Genomic DNA, 17,433 nt, shown 5'->3' with positions numbered 1-17,433 from the left:
AGTGCCTGGAGGAACCCCCCACCGGCGCTATTTAAAGGGACCATGCAGGATTTACAAGTTAGTGGCTGGATTGTTGCCTCTGGCTGCCGAGATGTTTGTAAATGTTTTTGGAGGTCTCCTAGACTTCAATGCGAGGATGCAGGGACAGAGCCTAACATTTAGTGCCAGGACGTGCAGGAGTGAAGTTAGGAAATGCTTCTACACGCAAAGGGTGGGAGATGTTTGGAACGCTCTTCTACAGAAGGCAGTTGATGCTAGCTCACTTGTGAATGTTAAATCTGAGATTGATAGATTTCTGTGAACCAAGGGTATTAAGGCATATGGGGCTAAGGCGGGTATATGGAGTTAGGTCACAGGTCCACCATCATCTCACTGAATGGTGGAACAGGCTCGAGGGGCTAAATGCCACTGCCACTTGCTGCCTCTTGATATGTGCCACCTTCTCCTGCAAGAAAGCGAGGCGTATGCCTGGGTGATGTGTCTGTCATGGTTGAATAGCTGCCAGTGTGTGTGGCCTGTGAGTTGTGGGTGGGCAGCTTGAAACAGTGGTAATGTGTTAAGGGCGGGAGGAAGCATCTGATTGGAAGAGTTGAGTACTGAAGGAAAGAGTTTATTGGTATGTGGGTTATGGGGGGTGTAGTGCATGGTGCAGTTGGTAGGAGACGCCACTTGACAGTTGACCTCACTCACCTTGCCCACTCATGTCAAAGCATTGAATTTCTTTCTGCACTGCATCCATGTTCATGGTGCTGTGCGCCTGGCATTGACTTTGTCCCCCGCTGCCTCCCACTGTCTTTTGAATATATGTCTGGAGGGCTTCTTGCCCCTCCCCCCCCCCCTGCAGATATAGGATGTCCCTCCTTCTGTCCACTTCTTGCACCCAAGGTCTCTAGTGCATCAGCAGCGAACCTTGGTGCACGCGCTCTTGCAGGCGTACCAATTCAGATCGGCAGATTGGTGAGGTCTGGTGTGCGGATTGGAGGATGTGGGATTTAGTAATGCGCAACCTTTATTCAATGTTTTAACATAACTCATCAGTGTGTAAACATAGGGATGGGATCTGCATCTGTGTTTTATGTGTGCAATGTCTGATCTCTGTTCAGACTCCATGCAGACAGTAGACTGTTATTTTCAGCAAATAACTGGTGCAAGTTACCTTTAAGAGATTTCTAAGAAACATCTTCCCTTTAAGAGATGGAGCTCCCTCTGGTGGTGGAAAGTGCAAATTGCATTCATTCTACGTGCAAGGCCTGGAAAGGAACACCGATTGCAGGTAAGTGCTCCCTTGGGACCAAACTTGCGTCTTGCCTTCCCAGGGTCCGTCGGGTGCGGGGTGTTAGCGCATCCCAGAACGGACCCTTTACCAATTTTTCCTCCATCGACTCTACAACAAAGTTGCCTGTAAAAAAGGCCACTCCCCTTTAAATCACAGCTGCAATGTAGATATCTCCCCCCTCCCCAACCCCTTACCTGTACTGGTAGATTCCCTGCCAAGCGCTCACTGTGAAGATCTAACCAGGATGGAAACCAGAAGTTAGCACAGGAATGGCTGTGTGCAACATGAGTGGTGCAAAGTAGATAATGGAAAATCTGCCCCTAAAGGAAAGCACAGGACCAGAAGAGACCATTGAACATCAAGCTTAGTATTTTCCAATTGGGTCTTCAAGGAAAAGTTGATACTGTACTTCTTCATGTGCATTTATTTTATTAAAAATGAATCTAGTCTGGAACTTGCTAAAAAAATCTTAGAAATTCAAAGAAAAGTGAAAAGTCACAGTCAAAAAATATCCAGATTTTAAAAAAATAAATTGAGAAATTATGATAAACCCTGAATAAATCCCGGAAATATAAAATAAATATAAAAACTAATTGACAGACTAATATTTTAGAAATAATCTGCAGAACTAGACTATTACAATAGATAATATATTTTTAGTGAAAACAACTACTAGAACGATGAAAAAACAAGCTCACTCTGTAACAGAACTTCCGTACAGAACTCGACAAGTGTTTGGCATTGAAGCAACTAAGACATGTTATGTGCATAGAAATGAAAATAATTTCATTAAGTCAATGTATCATCTTGTTCTGTTATCTATTCTGACAGTTCTATTGAACAGTTCGTACATAGTTCTGTCACCTTAATCAGCAGGATGTTGTACTAACCCATTTTGTTGGCTAGATTTTCAAGTTATTACAAAATCCTTACATCTTGTTTTGTCCTGTCCTAGTTCTGTCAATCTTTTCAACCAGCTTATTTTGTTACATAGTTATAACATCTAATTGTATCAAACCTTGAAGTTATGCTGTGAATTATTGGTAAATGAGTGCTTGATATGTTTGTCTGAGTTTCCTCTTCGGATTTTTTTAAACTTGCATTTTAGGATGAGGAACAACACTAAAGGGACGATCTTTAACTCCCTCTGCCCAGTGGAAACGGTATGATAGTAGGGTTGTCAGCTCTGGTTGGACATATTCCTGGAGATTTCATCACATGACCTCCAGCCTCAGACCGCCCTGCCCTCATGCTTCTGCCATTGGTCGCCCAACAGGACCCTTCTCACAGTGCACACCTTTCCCACACCAATTAGAAAGTGGACACTCTGTTATCCAATTGGGTGATTCTTGATTGTCAGTCAAACTTTGCCCCCACCTCCAATACTTTTATAACTAATAAACAAAAATGTTCAAAGAAAATGAAAAAAACACACCCTTTTTTTTTAATGCCACTATGATTTTTCTCCCGGGTTACTCGCCACAGTAATCTTTAATTCCTGGAGACTCCAGGACAATCCTGGAGGGTTGGGAACCCTAGATGGCAGCAGAATTAAAATCAAGGTGGTTGACTGACTGGCTCATTCCTGCTCCACCGCCATTTTAACTCAGGCCTTCCGCTGGGCAACCCAGGCACATGCCACACATACTTTTCTGCCAGTCAGTGCGGCATCCGAGCTGCCAGATACTGTGCTCAAAGCTGGTGAGCTACAATGGGACTCCCATTTGGGGCGTGCAGCTCATGGAGAGCATTTTAGGTAGGCCTTGGTCTGCAAATGACTTGGGCTTCTCGCTGGAGGGATCGGGCAGGCTGTCAGCCAGGATACGTCGCTGGTCAGCTGCCCAAGAGTTAAAATCTAGCCCTCTTTCAGCTCAGTACACTTTCTGAAGTTTATAGAACACACAACAAAAACTACAAGAAGTTTGTAATCAGTACATTGTAATTTTTTTCTTTCTCTCTCATTCATACACACTATTTAAAAAAGTGCTCAATATAAACTTTACCTGAAAAAAACTTTTGAAATATGTCCTCTAGATTATCTTGAAATTATACTGAAAAATTAGCAGAAACTGCTAGAAGTTAAAGAAAAATATTCAGCAGTTCAGCTAACTAAATGGTACTGATGCATCCTGGAAAATAGGGCACACTAAAGGTGCAGACTGCACAGTCTGAATTCAACAAAGAGTTACAGCTTTGGACAAAAATATCAAGTCTATGTCCAGGTTTTTGGGAGAGTCTGAGTCCTTCAAGTAAAAACTTTACTGAAGGCATTAAAACACAAAAAACAATTCAGTGGAATACATTTAATCATGTTATTGTGAAATATAAAACATTTTGAATTTTGTTTTAAAACATGTTTTGGCTATAGAAATTTCAGTTATTGAGATAAAAGATGGATGAAATGTTTGTCAAAAAAAAAGATTTTGAGTGACTGATGGGAAAAGATAATATAGCACCACATATTGGTGTAACAGATAAGTCACAAGATTGACATAGGAAATTCTGTAAAAGCACTACTAAAGGGAATCATAACTGCCCAGAATTTCCTGCAGAACTGTGCCATTGTAATGGCGTTTCTACATCATCAGGCCTGTTTTACAGCACAAAAGCCCTGGTTAATTATGACGTAAGTGACTCACGCCATTACTGATGCCACTCTAAAAATTTCCTGGGACTTTTGCGCCGTTCTGCCATTTCCCTTGCCGAAAGGGTTAATGAACATAGCTCCGCCACCAAATAAAAAGCGACCGCGAATTAGCTGAATTAAGACCAATTTCATCGCTGCTACACCTTAGACTGTAAAATAATGATGCTGCAGGGCCCTTAGCAACCTGGCAGTGGCGTGATTTATTGCTGTAAGATCATTTTCCTTTAAACATATTAGTCAAGTAATATTCAATTGCTCAAAGTCACATTAACAGCTAAATGGAAGTTAACAAGTGAATAATTATCATTAATGCAAAATTAATTTTCATCACTGCTTCAAAAGATCAAGCACTTCCAATTGAAGTCATCCTTTTAAGTTTAAATAATATAAACGATGGATGATCCAAATGCGCCAGAAACATGCTGCTCATAATAAAGGTATCAAGATAATGAAAAGAGTGTATAGAAAGGATTAGAAAATGCAGCGGATTAGCTTCCCTCAAAATGCTCCGACTTTATTCCAGATAAACAATAGATGGATACACTCATGAATTAAGACATCACAGTGTCATAAAAATTTAATATTAAAAAATTGGTGTAGATATAGATGGCAATCTTCCCAATTATCAGGAGAATAACTATCACTCAGCCCTTGCTGTAGGGTAACAGAAGACGTTGAAACATTTGTTTTTGGGCAAGGGTTCAGTTATAGTTTATTACTATTAAGGACAAACACTCATCCTTACTTTAAACCACTGCCTTCCGATTCTTAGGGAGAATTTTAAGCATAACAGTTAATGGCATTGCCCTGAAATATATTAAACTATTTGATGGCAGCAGTGCTTTCAAAAATTGCTCATGGAACTTTCTGGACACAAGATAGTTCTGTCTTTGTTTGAATTATTCATGGAGAACATATTTGCAGGCAACACAAATATTTCATGTACTTTTGGAAAATAGCTACAGTTACCTTCTTAAAAAATCCATTCCTCATGACCTTGATACAGAATTAAGATGAGTTTGATTTTACAATGGTGGCGGATTGGCGGTGGGGGGGTGAAGGTGCGGGTGGCAAACCCACATGAACAAAACTTACCGTTTCCGACGCAATCGCATTTTGATTGATGATGATTAACATCCTCTCCAGGTTTCGCACCCGGCAGCTAGCCTGATTGACAGGCTGGCTGCCATCGGGAACTGCAACGCGAGGGGGGAGGACGAGAAAGAGAGAGAGCGAGACGTCATCCAGCGTTAGACTGGAAGACCGGGGGTGGGGGGGGGGGGGTGAAGAGGGGGACATTGGGGGTGAGAAGAGAAGGACATCGGGGGGTTGAAGAGGGGGACATCGGAGAGGGAGACATCGGACATCGGAGCAGGGTGCAAAGGTAGGTTCATTTAGTGTTTTCACTTCCTTCCATGGTTTTTTATTTATTTAGTTTCTTGTTCCCTGATCCAGCCCTTCACGCCTGGTTTCACCAGGCATGAATCAGAAGCGGTGGGCAAGCCGCCCAGATAAGTTAAAAATCTTTCTAAGTACTTAAGGCACTTTACCTGTGACAGATTAAGTACCTCAATGAGGTACATTTGGCTCTTTAACTGTCATTCCGCCGGCTTTAATTGCCAGTGGGACTTCCGTTTTCGGGTCGACCGCACACACACAGGTGGGTCCCCGGGAAACTCGGAAGTCGGCAGTTGGAGCCGGCTTTCGAACTGAACGGGATTTCCGCGATTTTCGAAGACCCCCGCCCCCAACGCACCCACAAATGCCTCCTAAAATCACCCCCAAGATGTTTAACCAGTGTAAGAATATTGATGAAAGAAGACAAAAATCCCCTGTGGTATCGTGTTATTTTAAGAAGACAGTGGGATGAAATTGGACTTGGGTGGGGATGTAAAACAGGTGGAATCTCTTTTGCCGCCCATTATACGAAAAGCCCAGTATTCAGTTCCATTGAAATCAATGGGATTGAATATTGAGCGGGATGTCCAATGGGCGAACGATGAGATACCGCCTGTTTGTGTCCCAGCCCATGTCCAATTTCACCCCCAATAACTGGTTGAGCATCCGGGAACTAGGGTCAAAAATTAAACGATTAATTAGACGGGAGATTTTGTATTGGTAACAAAACTATACTGTATTGTTAAAATAAAGACCGTTGTTATGGAAGCACATCTATGTTTCTTTTTAACATAGTTGCATGTAATTCAAAATATTTTGGCACTATTGCCAGAAAAAAAATAACTTATTTTGTATTTTGTTTTATAATAATTCACTTACATATTAGGATGGGTAAAGGTATATTAATTTTCATAACAGAGGACAATAGCCTTAGCTTTAGAACTTGAAAAGATGTTCATACTATACTCCTTATTCTATTCCCATCTTACCATTTACTTAGATAACTGTCTGACGATAGCATCGCATTATTGTGAGCTAATACTCTGGTCCAGAAGCGTGGCAGAGAGTTTCATCCAACAAATACTGAGTAGCATCACATACATCACAATGGGTTTTTACATTGGCCATTGGCTCGCTGCTTCTGCTCACTGCAGCATATTCTAATCAGTTTTCCAGCAAATGTTGGCGTATATTTGCCACTGGAGATTCGGGATGGACAACGGTATAACTTATGACCGTCGTCGCCTGAATCACCTTTGTAGGAAATTCCAGATCAACGTGTAAGTGTGGACATTTGTACATTGGAATTTCCAAAGGAAATGTTTACATAGCTGTTTTTAATGGAGTATGTATCCTATGTAACATTTTTAATGTATATAGATTAATGTAATAAAACATAAACACACACACATAAGGATAACTTATTAAGATTCTCGTTTGCCATTTATTAATGGATTTGAACTGCAAAAATATCATTTAGCAAAACTGGATAAATAACATTAAGATGGCAGTTGGCCACCATGAACAAAACTTGAGCATGCTAGCTTGTAAAAAGGCATAGATTACAACTTAATACAGATTTTGCAATACATTAATAACTGTATTGTAATACATAATCATATTTCAACAAAAAGAAACACTTAAAACAGTATTCATATATCATTTTAGGGATAGCATAATATTGGAGATAATATATTGTGATCTGAAAAATGACAATTAGTTGTCTTCCCCCATTTGATTATATCTGTTATCATCTTGATAAGATATATCAAACAAATACTTTTGATAACCATAACAAAGTCTTTTTACAAAGATGAATAATTTTCCAAGGACAAATAAGCAGAGTAATGCTAGTCCAAAATACTTGGACATTTTAAAAATAATTATTGTTGTACCATCAAAACATATGGCATCCCTATACGATGCTTTTTGGAAATTAAAGCTACAGGATTTTTTGCATACATAAGATTTATTTTCAGGCTAATTTCACAAATTCAAAATCAAAACAGTGATCTTTTTGTATTCAGCGCAGTTTTGAAGCACAACAGTCAGTAGATTAGTGCAATGAGAAAGGTCTCAGGACCAAATACTTAAATAATTGCAAACAGAAATATGCAGAGTCTCATTTTTTATTTGAAGAAAGAATAAAAGTACAATATAAGACTTATAAAAGGCCAAAATAAAGGAATTCTGTAATTTAAGTACCAGCATTTTTCCCTTTTGTTCACACTTAATTTAATCAGACTAAATGTTTAGAAATGTAACCTGTTATACATTATTGTGGAAAAACACAAAAGTTTTGTCTAGTTTTGCCTGTTTTGGAATTTCCAAAGCAATACAATAAAATACGGGGAAAAAACGCTGCAACGAATACCTTCATCCACTACATATTTACATTTTGTTAAAACAGTGCAATACTCCTTATATCATATTCTTTAGTTAAACCCAATTTAAACTAATGGGCAGTTACTTCACTGGAGCTTGGACTGATAAAGATTAGAGATGCCCAATATAAATGGCAAGTCTCACAGTAGGACAGCTCCGAGGACAGATAACAGGCTGTGCCTGTCCTGCAGCTTTAATAACAGGTGCTAATCAGGGATGCCAAATGCCAACAATGCTACTTCATACTCATATAATACTCCGAGCTGGACATCGGATTTACATTCTAATTTTGATAAACCAGACATCTGTTTGGAAGATTAGATGTTCCAAACTCTGCTAAAGCTTGCTGTATTCCGAAACCCTGGCTGGACTCCAGAATTGCCCGAGACAAACCTCAGATCTTGGTCAATAGCCTGAAATGCTTTGGAGACCTCGCCAGAAAAAAAAGACACACGGGCTCCTGTACTAATTATGTGCATCCAGAAAAATGTCGTCACCTTCTCCATCTGCTCCTGCCCTCCTAAAGCCAGCGCCCATATTTATTTTGGCCACTATGCAGTGAACTGTCTGATGGGATTGACCGTTTTTAAGAGGGGAAAACACAGAAGAGGTGTTTAAAAATAATTAGGAAAAATACTGTGGTCAGGTAATATGTATGTAATTTTCCACTCTGTTATTCCAGATTTTTCCAGCTGGTCAGTATATAACAGCCAATGTAAAAGGCAAAAAAACCTTCTGTGCAGGGATGCGGTGGCTATTGGAGGACGGGGAGGAGATGGCCATATTTCCTCTACTTGCTGACTTTTCTACATTGCCTTTGGGCTAAAATGGGTAGGTTTTCAAGTCTGAAGGAACCTGGATGTTGAATTGTGCTGATTACATCACTCTGATTACCACATTACTAACCCCATTATTTTCATCTGTGCATTTATGTTAACAAATTCGTAAACCTGTTTACAAACAACAAACTTACTAATTTGCACAGAGGAAAATATTAGGGTAAATGGCATTGTCACTTAGGAACTTCACAAGTTACAATGGGTGTCACCTGAGGCAGACGGAACCTTACTAGTTTCACTTTTAAGTAGAAGTTGATGCAGAAATGGGGCAGAAGATGAGAAGCTGCATCTTTCAAATAGCTTTAGTCACTCAGTGACTGATCTAGATGAAATGGTCAGAAGTTTCTTCTCATCACTATTTGGCCTTTTATAAGCACTGTCTTATGCATCTTAATAAAGCAAAGAAAACTCATCTGAAAAGTAGAAAACAATTTTGTAAAATACATTAGCACTTTATAAACACAATATGAACACAATAAAGCATTCCACATTAAATTTGTTACTATCGATGATTTAAATGTATACATCCTGCATACAAATTATTCAGTTGTATATTGCACAGAAAGACAAGCAGTTCACTGGGTAGACTAACAGTAATAAATTGCAGTATTCAGAGTAGTGTGCTTTCAGATTTACAAGCTTGTTTGCCTGTAGCTTCTCTTAAAGGTTGGGTGTAACAATACCCACAGTTCATTAAAAATATGGCAACGCATTTACTTTTCACTGTTAAATCACATTCATGCTTAATTAATTCATGCATGCTTCCCTAGATAACTGTGGCACAGTGGAAGTAGATATTATAAAATGCACTAAATCATTCTCAGGCATGCCACGTAAAAACAAAAGTTTAAATAAGTAACCGAGGCATTTTTGCAAGTGGACAATTTAGTTGAAAAGGACAAGGTATAGGTATAATAGTGTGTACTTAAATTTTATGCTTTATACTTGATAACAGAAAAGGGGAGCGTCAAAGGGTGACAATGTCCAACCTACTATAAGAGATAGCTCACTATATAATAATCTGCAAGAGAAAACCTAATTCATACACTAAGGTATCTAAGCCATACAAACTAAAAGTGGCAGAAGAAAGACATTTGTGTTTGGCTTTAATATTAATCACATACCTAATATGAAATGTTGATTCTCTCTATCATTTTGAAAACATTTGAAAAAATAGATAGTTTTTCAGTCATTTGTGCTTATTTACATATAAAGAAAATTTGATGGTGTGGCTTTTCAATTCCCTTAGTAAAGTAATTTGCAGATCATAATTTAAAAAGTCACATGCATTATGGATGAGGGTTATAGATTGCAAATAATTATTGTAGACTAGTATATCTTTTTAAATAGAATGTATCCAATACAGTAAAAATTTACATTATCTCAAAGTATTTTAAAATTAGAGTGAAAGAAACCCATAAGGAAAGGTACATTTGATAATGGATCTTCAGCAGGAACCCATGTTAAACTAATCTTGTAGCTAAAAAGATTCCCATCTAAATACATTGACCAATCTGTAAGTAGAGGCAGAAACCCTCAATTCATTTAAAAAGTACCTGGATGTGCACCTGAAGTGCCATGACCTACAAGGCTACAGACCAAGTGCTGGAAAGTGGGATTAGGCTGGGTGGCTCATTTTCGGCCGGCGTGGACACAATGGGCCGCATGGCCTCCTTCTGTGCCGTAAATTTTCTATGATTTATGATCTGACTGAATGGCCCCAAACTCTGCTGGATCCCGGACTACTAGTGTCCAGTCTACTCGCCCCTCACTGAAATTGGACGGACCATTTTTCAGTTGTCCCTGGCGGCTGCCTAAAACAGGCATTAAGTCCCTTAAATATGTGAGTGAGGGGCCTCATGCTTGTTTTAGGCCGACCTCACTGAAATTGGTCTGCAGTGAGTGGGGTGAGAGATGGGTCTGCCCCGGACAGGATTCTTCAGTGGCCGCTGGGGCCTAAGCAGTAGCCGCCAACAAAAGGTGAGTAAAAGAAAATAATTTTGAAAACCCAGCTCCACGCTCCTCTTGACGGCCGCAGCCCGCATGTTATTGGCCCCCCTCCCGTTTTCCTTCCACTCCCCCCAGGCACTTACATGAGGGCCATTGCCACCATGCGATAAGCCACCTCCCCCCTCCCATTCTCCTTCCACCCCTCCCGGCACTTGCCTGAGGGCTTGCTGTTAGCAAGGCAAGCAGCCTGAAATGCGAACCAACAGAAGGGCAAGCTGCCTGTGGAGGTCCAACAGGTGCCAGCAGCTCACCCACATTATTTAGATGAGGCCCAATTTCAGGCTGGCCTTGGGCCTCCTAGTTCGGGCATGCATTGTAGGTGTATCGCCGACGCTTTCCACCCTGGGTGCCTGAAATGGGAAGAATTCCAGCCTAAACAGAATAAGAACTAAGTTTCAAATAAAATTAAAGCAATCACTGAAGAAACCAAATCAATGGCAATGAAGCATGTGTGCACCAACTATAGATACAATCGGAATTTGCAAATCAGCAAAATTTAATGAATATTCCGTTGCTTTTGAATGCTTAAAAGTGATATGCAGCCATTTCTGCAACTCCACTGTTTACGAAGAGCCATATCTGCAGATGATAATATGTGAAGAACTATTTCTGAAACAAATTTTGAATAGGTCCATGAACTGGATGTATTCCTCTGGTACTGTAAAACTGCAAATATTTTGGAGCAATCAGATGAACTGAACATTCTGTGGTATTTTAAATATGCCCAACAAAAGTTGTAAAGTTATCAGTAGCCTTTCAATTTGCTCAAAAAAATCTGAAAATTGTATTTTAATGATAGATTTACATTTAGACATTAAAATGGATTCTTCTAGTGTCTACGAACCAATTTGAAAATTAAGGATATTGAAAGATTTGCTTAATTCTTAGTCAACAAACTTTTCAATTATTTAAATGTAATCTTTTGGGCCAACAAAATGTAGATTGTAGAATTTTTTTTATCATTTCTTGTGTACTATTGGGAAATGCTGTGGCTATATTCGTAGGAGATTCCAAGTGCCAACAGCCTGAAGCTTGAATTTGTGATAAATTTCATACATAGGTTTCATGTTAGCAAATGAAAAATATTGGAGACTAGTATTTAGAGAAACATGAGCTAATCAGAGCCAAGCAGTACAGATTTTGAAAAGGCAAGTCATGCTTCACCAACCTTACCGACTGCTTTAAATAAATAAGAGGATAGGTAAAGTAAATGCAATGGATGTAGTTTTTATGGATTTTCAAAAAGTATTTGACAAGATTTCACACAGCAGATGTATGGCAAAGATAATGGCACATGGAATTAAGGGGAATGTGGCCACATCGATAGTGATGGTTGGAGGGCAGAAAGCAAAAAGTAGGGATAAAAGGAAACTTCTCCAACTGAAAAGATGTGGTGAGTGGTGTTCTAAAGGCTCTGTAATGGAGCCACTGTTATTTATAACACACATAAATATTATGGACTTAGGGACTGAGGGAACAATATTGAAATTCGCAGATAACACTAAATAACGTATGGCAAATTGTGACAAGGATGCGAAAAACCACAGGACGATAGAGTTTAGCAAAATGGGCACAGAGGTAGCAGATGGAGTTCAGTAGAAAAATGTGAAGTAATGAATGTTGGAAGTAAGGATAAGGAAAAGAAATACACCTTAAATGGTGAGATTTTAAATGAAGCATGCAAGCAGAAAGACCTTGGTGTGCAGATACGCACATCATTAAAAGGTATCAGTGTTAGCAGGTAAGGTCATAAAAAAGGCAAATGTAATCCTTGGTTTTGCATCTGGAAACACAGAAGCAAAGAAGTAATATTTAACATGTACAAGATTTTGGGGTGCATTTTAACCTAGAGCGGGTTTCGGGCAGGCGGGTGAGTGCGACATGTACCTGCTGGCATAAATTTCAGGCCCAGAGTATTTTAACTCCCAGGTCTTATCAACATGCCATGGGTCAGCTGCCCCCCCAAAAGGGCGGAAAGCAACAGCTAGCCGGCATGTCGGAGAGGATATTTGGGTGTCCCAGAGGCCACCCGCTGGCAGCACAAGGAAGGCTCACCAGCATGCAGGTAAGTTACTTAAGTTATGGGGCGGGGGGGGGGTGGGGTGTTTGGCAGGGTCCTGAGGGTGGGGGGCAGGGAGCTTGGGGCAGCTGAGACCCAGACTTTGATTGTGGGGCACAGAGGAGCGCTCCTCTTGGAGGGCCTCTGCTGCCTTCAGACGAGATCAGGGTACGGTTAAAATGCCATACCGTGACGTCATAAAACGCCGATTTGCATTTATGCACGAGGCTCCCACCTGCTTGCGGCGGGCACCTCATCCGCCACCAAAACCAATGGCATTAAAATTGGAAATCGACAGGAACAGAGCCGGAACCGGAGCCGCTCAATTTTGGCTGCTCCCTCACTTGACACAGGAAGAATTAAAATCCCCCCTTTAACTATGCTGCAGTTGAGTACTGCGTTAAGCTTTGGAAACCCCATTTCAGGAAGGATAGAAAAGCAATGGAAAGGGTAGAATCACTAGGATGTTACCAGGGGTGAGGGGTTATAGTTATGAAGAAAGACTTGAGAAATTAGGGCTTTTGTTTTTGCTTGATCTGAGAAGATTAAAGAATAACCTGATAGACATCTTCAAGATCATGATCAGGTTATGATAATATAAATAATGATTGGTTAATAACAAGAGGACACAAATTTAAGATAATCACAAAGATAAAAAGAATTTAGAGACAAATTAGGAAAGCGAAAGGGACATTAGAAAAAATTTACACAGTTGGTGTGGAATTTTCTGCTACAAACTGTTGCTAAAGCAAAGTCCATAAGTTCTTTTAGAAGGAAATTAGAAAGTTGCTTGATAAAGGAATATTAAAAGGTATAGAGAGGGAGCATGAGAGTGGAATTAGACTAGGTAACTCCTGTGAAGAAACATCGGCACAGACCTCATGGCCTCTTTCTGTACTGTAACATTCTCTGATGGCAACAAGAGATCCAGTAGCATTCTGAATAATTTGGCGATAAACTGAACCAGTGAAAAACAACTTCACTTTTTACTCTAAGTTTTTAAAAGTCTTCCTTTATTTCTGTAGTTCATCATTTTCTCCACATTTCTGGCAGTCCAACAAACCTAATTTAATTTCAATTTTATCTTAATTTTATTTCCTGAGTTTATTTGCACAGGACCTAGGTAGAATCCAGTACTGACCATATCAGTTATCATTTGGCTTGATTTAAAATAATTGGCAATTGCACTTATCATTCTTTAAATTGATATTTCTCATTGTAAATAAATCATCAAATTATACTTTCACTCCTTCCAAACACTGGAAATGATTGTAACTGTTCAATAAAGTCCCATTTAATACTGAAACTGCTCATAATAGATATTTTATTGATTAGATATAAAAACTTCTGAAGAAATGTCACACCCAGTGTTAAACTTTCTCTTTCAGATGCTGATCAATCTGCCGCGTTTTTAACATTTTCACTTTTGCCACTGGGAAGGATTATCATTCTATAAGTGAAAAATGGAACTATGGATAAAATTGGCACTACATTTTAACAAAACAAAAGTTACAGGAATACCATTTTAATGAATTTCCAAAGATATTCACTTAAAACATGCCCTAAGTTCTGTAGGTAGTAGTGGTGCGACAATGATCCGTAACGACCAGGGGGTCAATTTTGAATTTTGGGCAGCCGATCGGCTGCCTGTCCCGGTGGCGAAGAGATAGTCGTGAGTTTGAGGCCCCGGTTTCATTGACGTCAGACCGGCGAAATGTGGGAAGCCAAACGGGTGTCCTGATGCAGCTCGCCAGAATAAGGCTAGACAATATTGGGCTGCCACTGCCGACAGCAAGGGGTCACGATCACAGGGGGGGGTGGGGGGGGGGGGGTGGCGGTCCCGGGGTGGCAGCGGCCCAGGTTATTTCTGAGAGGCCTGGAGGATCAGGAGTAATTTTAAAAATAAATATATAAAAAGAGAACTGGACAACAGTGTATTATCACTAAACATGTTTAAGAATAAACTTTTTAGGTAAGCCAAAACAATGTCAAAACGCATGATATGCAACTAACATTATAACACTGTAAACTTTTCATATAAAAATATATCTATTATATATGCATCACACCCAACCTTTTGAAAATAATGCAAACTCCAATGCACAGTATAAATTCACATTATGTAACACTTTGAGGGGGTCAAACATTGTTGCTTTTTCACAAAACAAATAAAGTTCTTTTTTCAGTAGATCTGATTCAATCTTCTGTACATTCAAGGTTCAAAATAAAATGTAATTGATAATGCATAAAAGGTTTCTGCTTAAATAAAGCTTTTTCAGGTGTGCGAGAGAGACAGTAAATGTACTCCTTTTACACGTTCAGTTAAAAATATCAAATGACTCCTAACAGAAGCATGACTCCCCAATTACTGTAACCTAAATACTTCAAAAGCATAGTCACAAGACAATAAAGAAAAGACCTTCAACTTATTAGTAACATTCTTCTAGACAACAAATGCATAGCAAAATACAAAATAAATTCTTGATAAATTAATGTACAAAAGATGCTTTACTGGCCTGTCAGCTAACAATTTAAACGGTAAAAAAAAATCTGTAAGGCAAACATTTATTTGAAGTTGGCATAATCGGAGTGTATGTCTAGAAAATCTTGTACCACCTTGTAGCAGAAATCATACTGCTCCTGCAAAGAAAAAGAAAAACACTTTATTAAAGAAATTAAAATATAGTTGATGCTTCACAACATTTTTTAAAAGAATCAGCACTATAGGATTAATTTTTAAATTAAAAAGCAGGCGAGTTGGGGGCGGGGGGGGGGCATTGAAAATTGCCACCATTTCAGACCCGCTTCCAACCTGCCCATTTCCAGTTTTCACCAGGGCCGGACGACCAACTCGCTCCCAGGAGGCGGGTCGGAACCTTTCAAGGAGGCTTCAGGCCTCCATTTTTCACCAATTCCCGATTTCAACCCCGGGGGAGGGCCGGGATTCCCGGGCCTTCTGTTTTACGCCTCGTGAAAGGAGGCGAGAGGTCCCGAGACTAACAGGTAGGTACCAGAAAGGCACAGCTTGTGGGCCCAGAGGAGCAGGAATGCTTCCCCCAGGCCCAACAAGCCTACCTGCACCGACCCCACAACGATCGAGGACACCCGACCCCTGATCGCGGACTCCATCCCAATTGCGGACCCCCGACCCCGACCCGAATCCTCCCCCCAACCCTGATCCCCCGACCCTCCCCCTCTGACCCCCGACCCTCCCCCTCCGACCCCCGAACCCGATCCGCTGACCCCGATTCTCTTCCTGCGACTTCGATCCTCCCACCCCCGACCCTCTCCCTCAATGATCGCGGACCACCGTGATGACCCCCGATCCCATTCCCCCATGACTCATGACCCCCGTGCCAACCTATGCCCACCCATGCACCCCGTACCCCCCTCCATCCAAACTAAGACTACCTGCAGACTTACCCGAAGACATCCTCTCCCTGGCTGGTCTCCCATCCGACTGACACCAGACTGTTAATCAGCCGGTCAATGGGATGGGAAACTGACAAAAAAACAAAAGACGTCATCACGTCAAAATCGTAAGGACATCTGGAAAACTTGAACTAATGGGTTTCCGAACCTCAATTTGACCCCCCTGCCCCCTTCCTGCCTCCGTTTTAAAATCACCCCCTATGTCTTGCTTCAAATTCTTTTATGCTTTAGGAAATCCAAAACAGAAAATGTCATACCAATGTCTGCACCATATGTGGTCGCTGCATTCGTAAGCTCTTAACAGTCTGGAACACATCTAAAAGGCCTTCAGCTTTCACTCGCTCCAGAATGTTACTCAATGCAATAAATGTACCTGTCCTGCCAGCACCAGCACTGCAAAATAAATAGATTCAAGTCTTATTTAAATAGTAAACAGTCTTAATTGGATTCTACATTGTTCTTGTCAACTTTTCTTAACTTGTTCCTACTAATATAATGAATATAGTGCATATGCTGTATAATGCCAGAAGATTAATGTTAAATGCAGCATGGATCAAATGTCCACAGCTCCAAAACTCAGAAAGCAACTGGAAAACGTCACAAGTTATCTTTGGTGGAAAAAAGTTGGTTTTCAACTTTTTCCCCCAACATTCTTCAGATCTCGGTCAGTGTGTGGGGAGGGGCGGGAGGGGGGCAGGGAGCTGACTGAACACCTAAAATTATGTTATGGCAAAATGGCATGTGTCTAAAATTTCTTTCTCCATTATTTTCGTGGAACTGCCAGCCCCTTTTTAATTAGTGCATTATATAGTTCAAAATAAAGGAGGAACTTTAATCCATCCCGCTAAGTGGGAGCCTCATACATTTATGCAAATCCGGGATAGGACCCTGATGGGATTTGTGGCTTGAGCGGGGAAATTGCCGTAGTTTTGCCACTAGGTGAAGGCAGATCAGAAGCTTTCGGGAGGACGAAGAGGTGCTCCAAGGTAAGTGGAAATCTTTCCTTTGTGGGGCCGCAGGAGCGTTCCTCCTCCTCCAGGCTCCACAAGGAAAGTTGCGGCCTCCCCTGCCCTGCCTAGACCAATAAAACAATGCAAATTATGAGTTACAGTTTTTGACATTTACAGAATTCGTGTTTTATATCTTTGTGATAAGTGTCATTGGATTTGAAGTTATACGGTTTGACGTGAATGTAGTATACTTTGCAAAGTGAAAAAAAAGTTTCCAAATTTTTTTTAACAAAGGATGACACTTGAAAAAAAATGATATAAAATGTTACATGCATGCAGAAATGAGGAGTATAAAAATGGCAACATTATTGTGCTTGTAGGCATACTTCACCATCAACCAAAGTGATTTAGAGAAAGCCAAATCCTTTTAAAGCAAA

At 40.4% G+C, this 17,433-nt stretch overlaps 1 protein-coding gene and 1 long non-coding RNA gene across 6 annotated transcripts in view; one reads left to right on the top strand and one right to left on the bottom strand.

Annotated features, from left to right (window-relative positions):
- LOC137340091 (uncharacterized) overlaps positions 1 to 17,433 on the top strand; it is a 214,605-nt gene that overhangs the window by 18,680 nt on the left and 178,492 nt on the right. The gene's annotated exons all lie outside the window — the stretch shown is intronic.
- The window catches only part of ptprea (protein tyrosine phosphatase receptor type Ea), a 228,849-nt gene continuing 225,337 nt past the window's right edge, over positions 13,922 to 17,433 (bottom strand). For all 4 annotated transcript variants that reach the window (XM_068002366.1, XM_068002367.1, XM_068002368.1 and 1 more), the window contains 2 exons: positions 16,304 to 16,439; positions 13,922 to 15,254 (listed from right to left, as the gene is read on the bottom strand). In XM_068002366.1, coding sequence (XP_067858467.1) covers positions 15,180 to 15,254; positions 16,304 to 16,439 — 211 coding nt within the window. In that variant the 3' untranslated portion in view covers positions 13,922 to 15,179. The remainder of the gene's footprint in view (positions 15,255 to 16,303; positions 16,440 to 17,433) is intronic.

The sequence above is a fragment of the Heptranchias perlo genome, chromosome 21 (genome assembly GCF_035084215.1).
Source record: "Heptranchias perlo isolate sHepPer1 chromosome 21, sHepPer1.hap1, whole genome shotgun sequence".
Taxonomy (NCBI): Eukaryota; Metazoa; Chordata; class Chondrichthyes; order Hexanchiformes; family Hexanchidae; genus Heptranchias; species Heptranchias perlo.
This window is presented reverse-complemented; position numbering and strand designations above follow the sequence as displayed.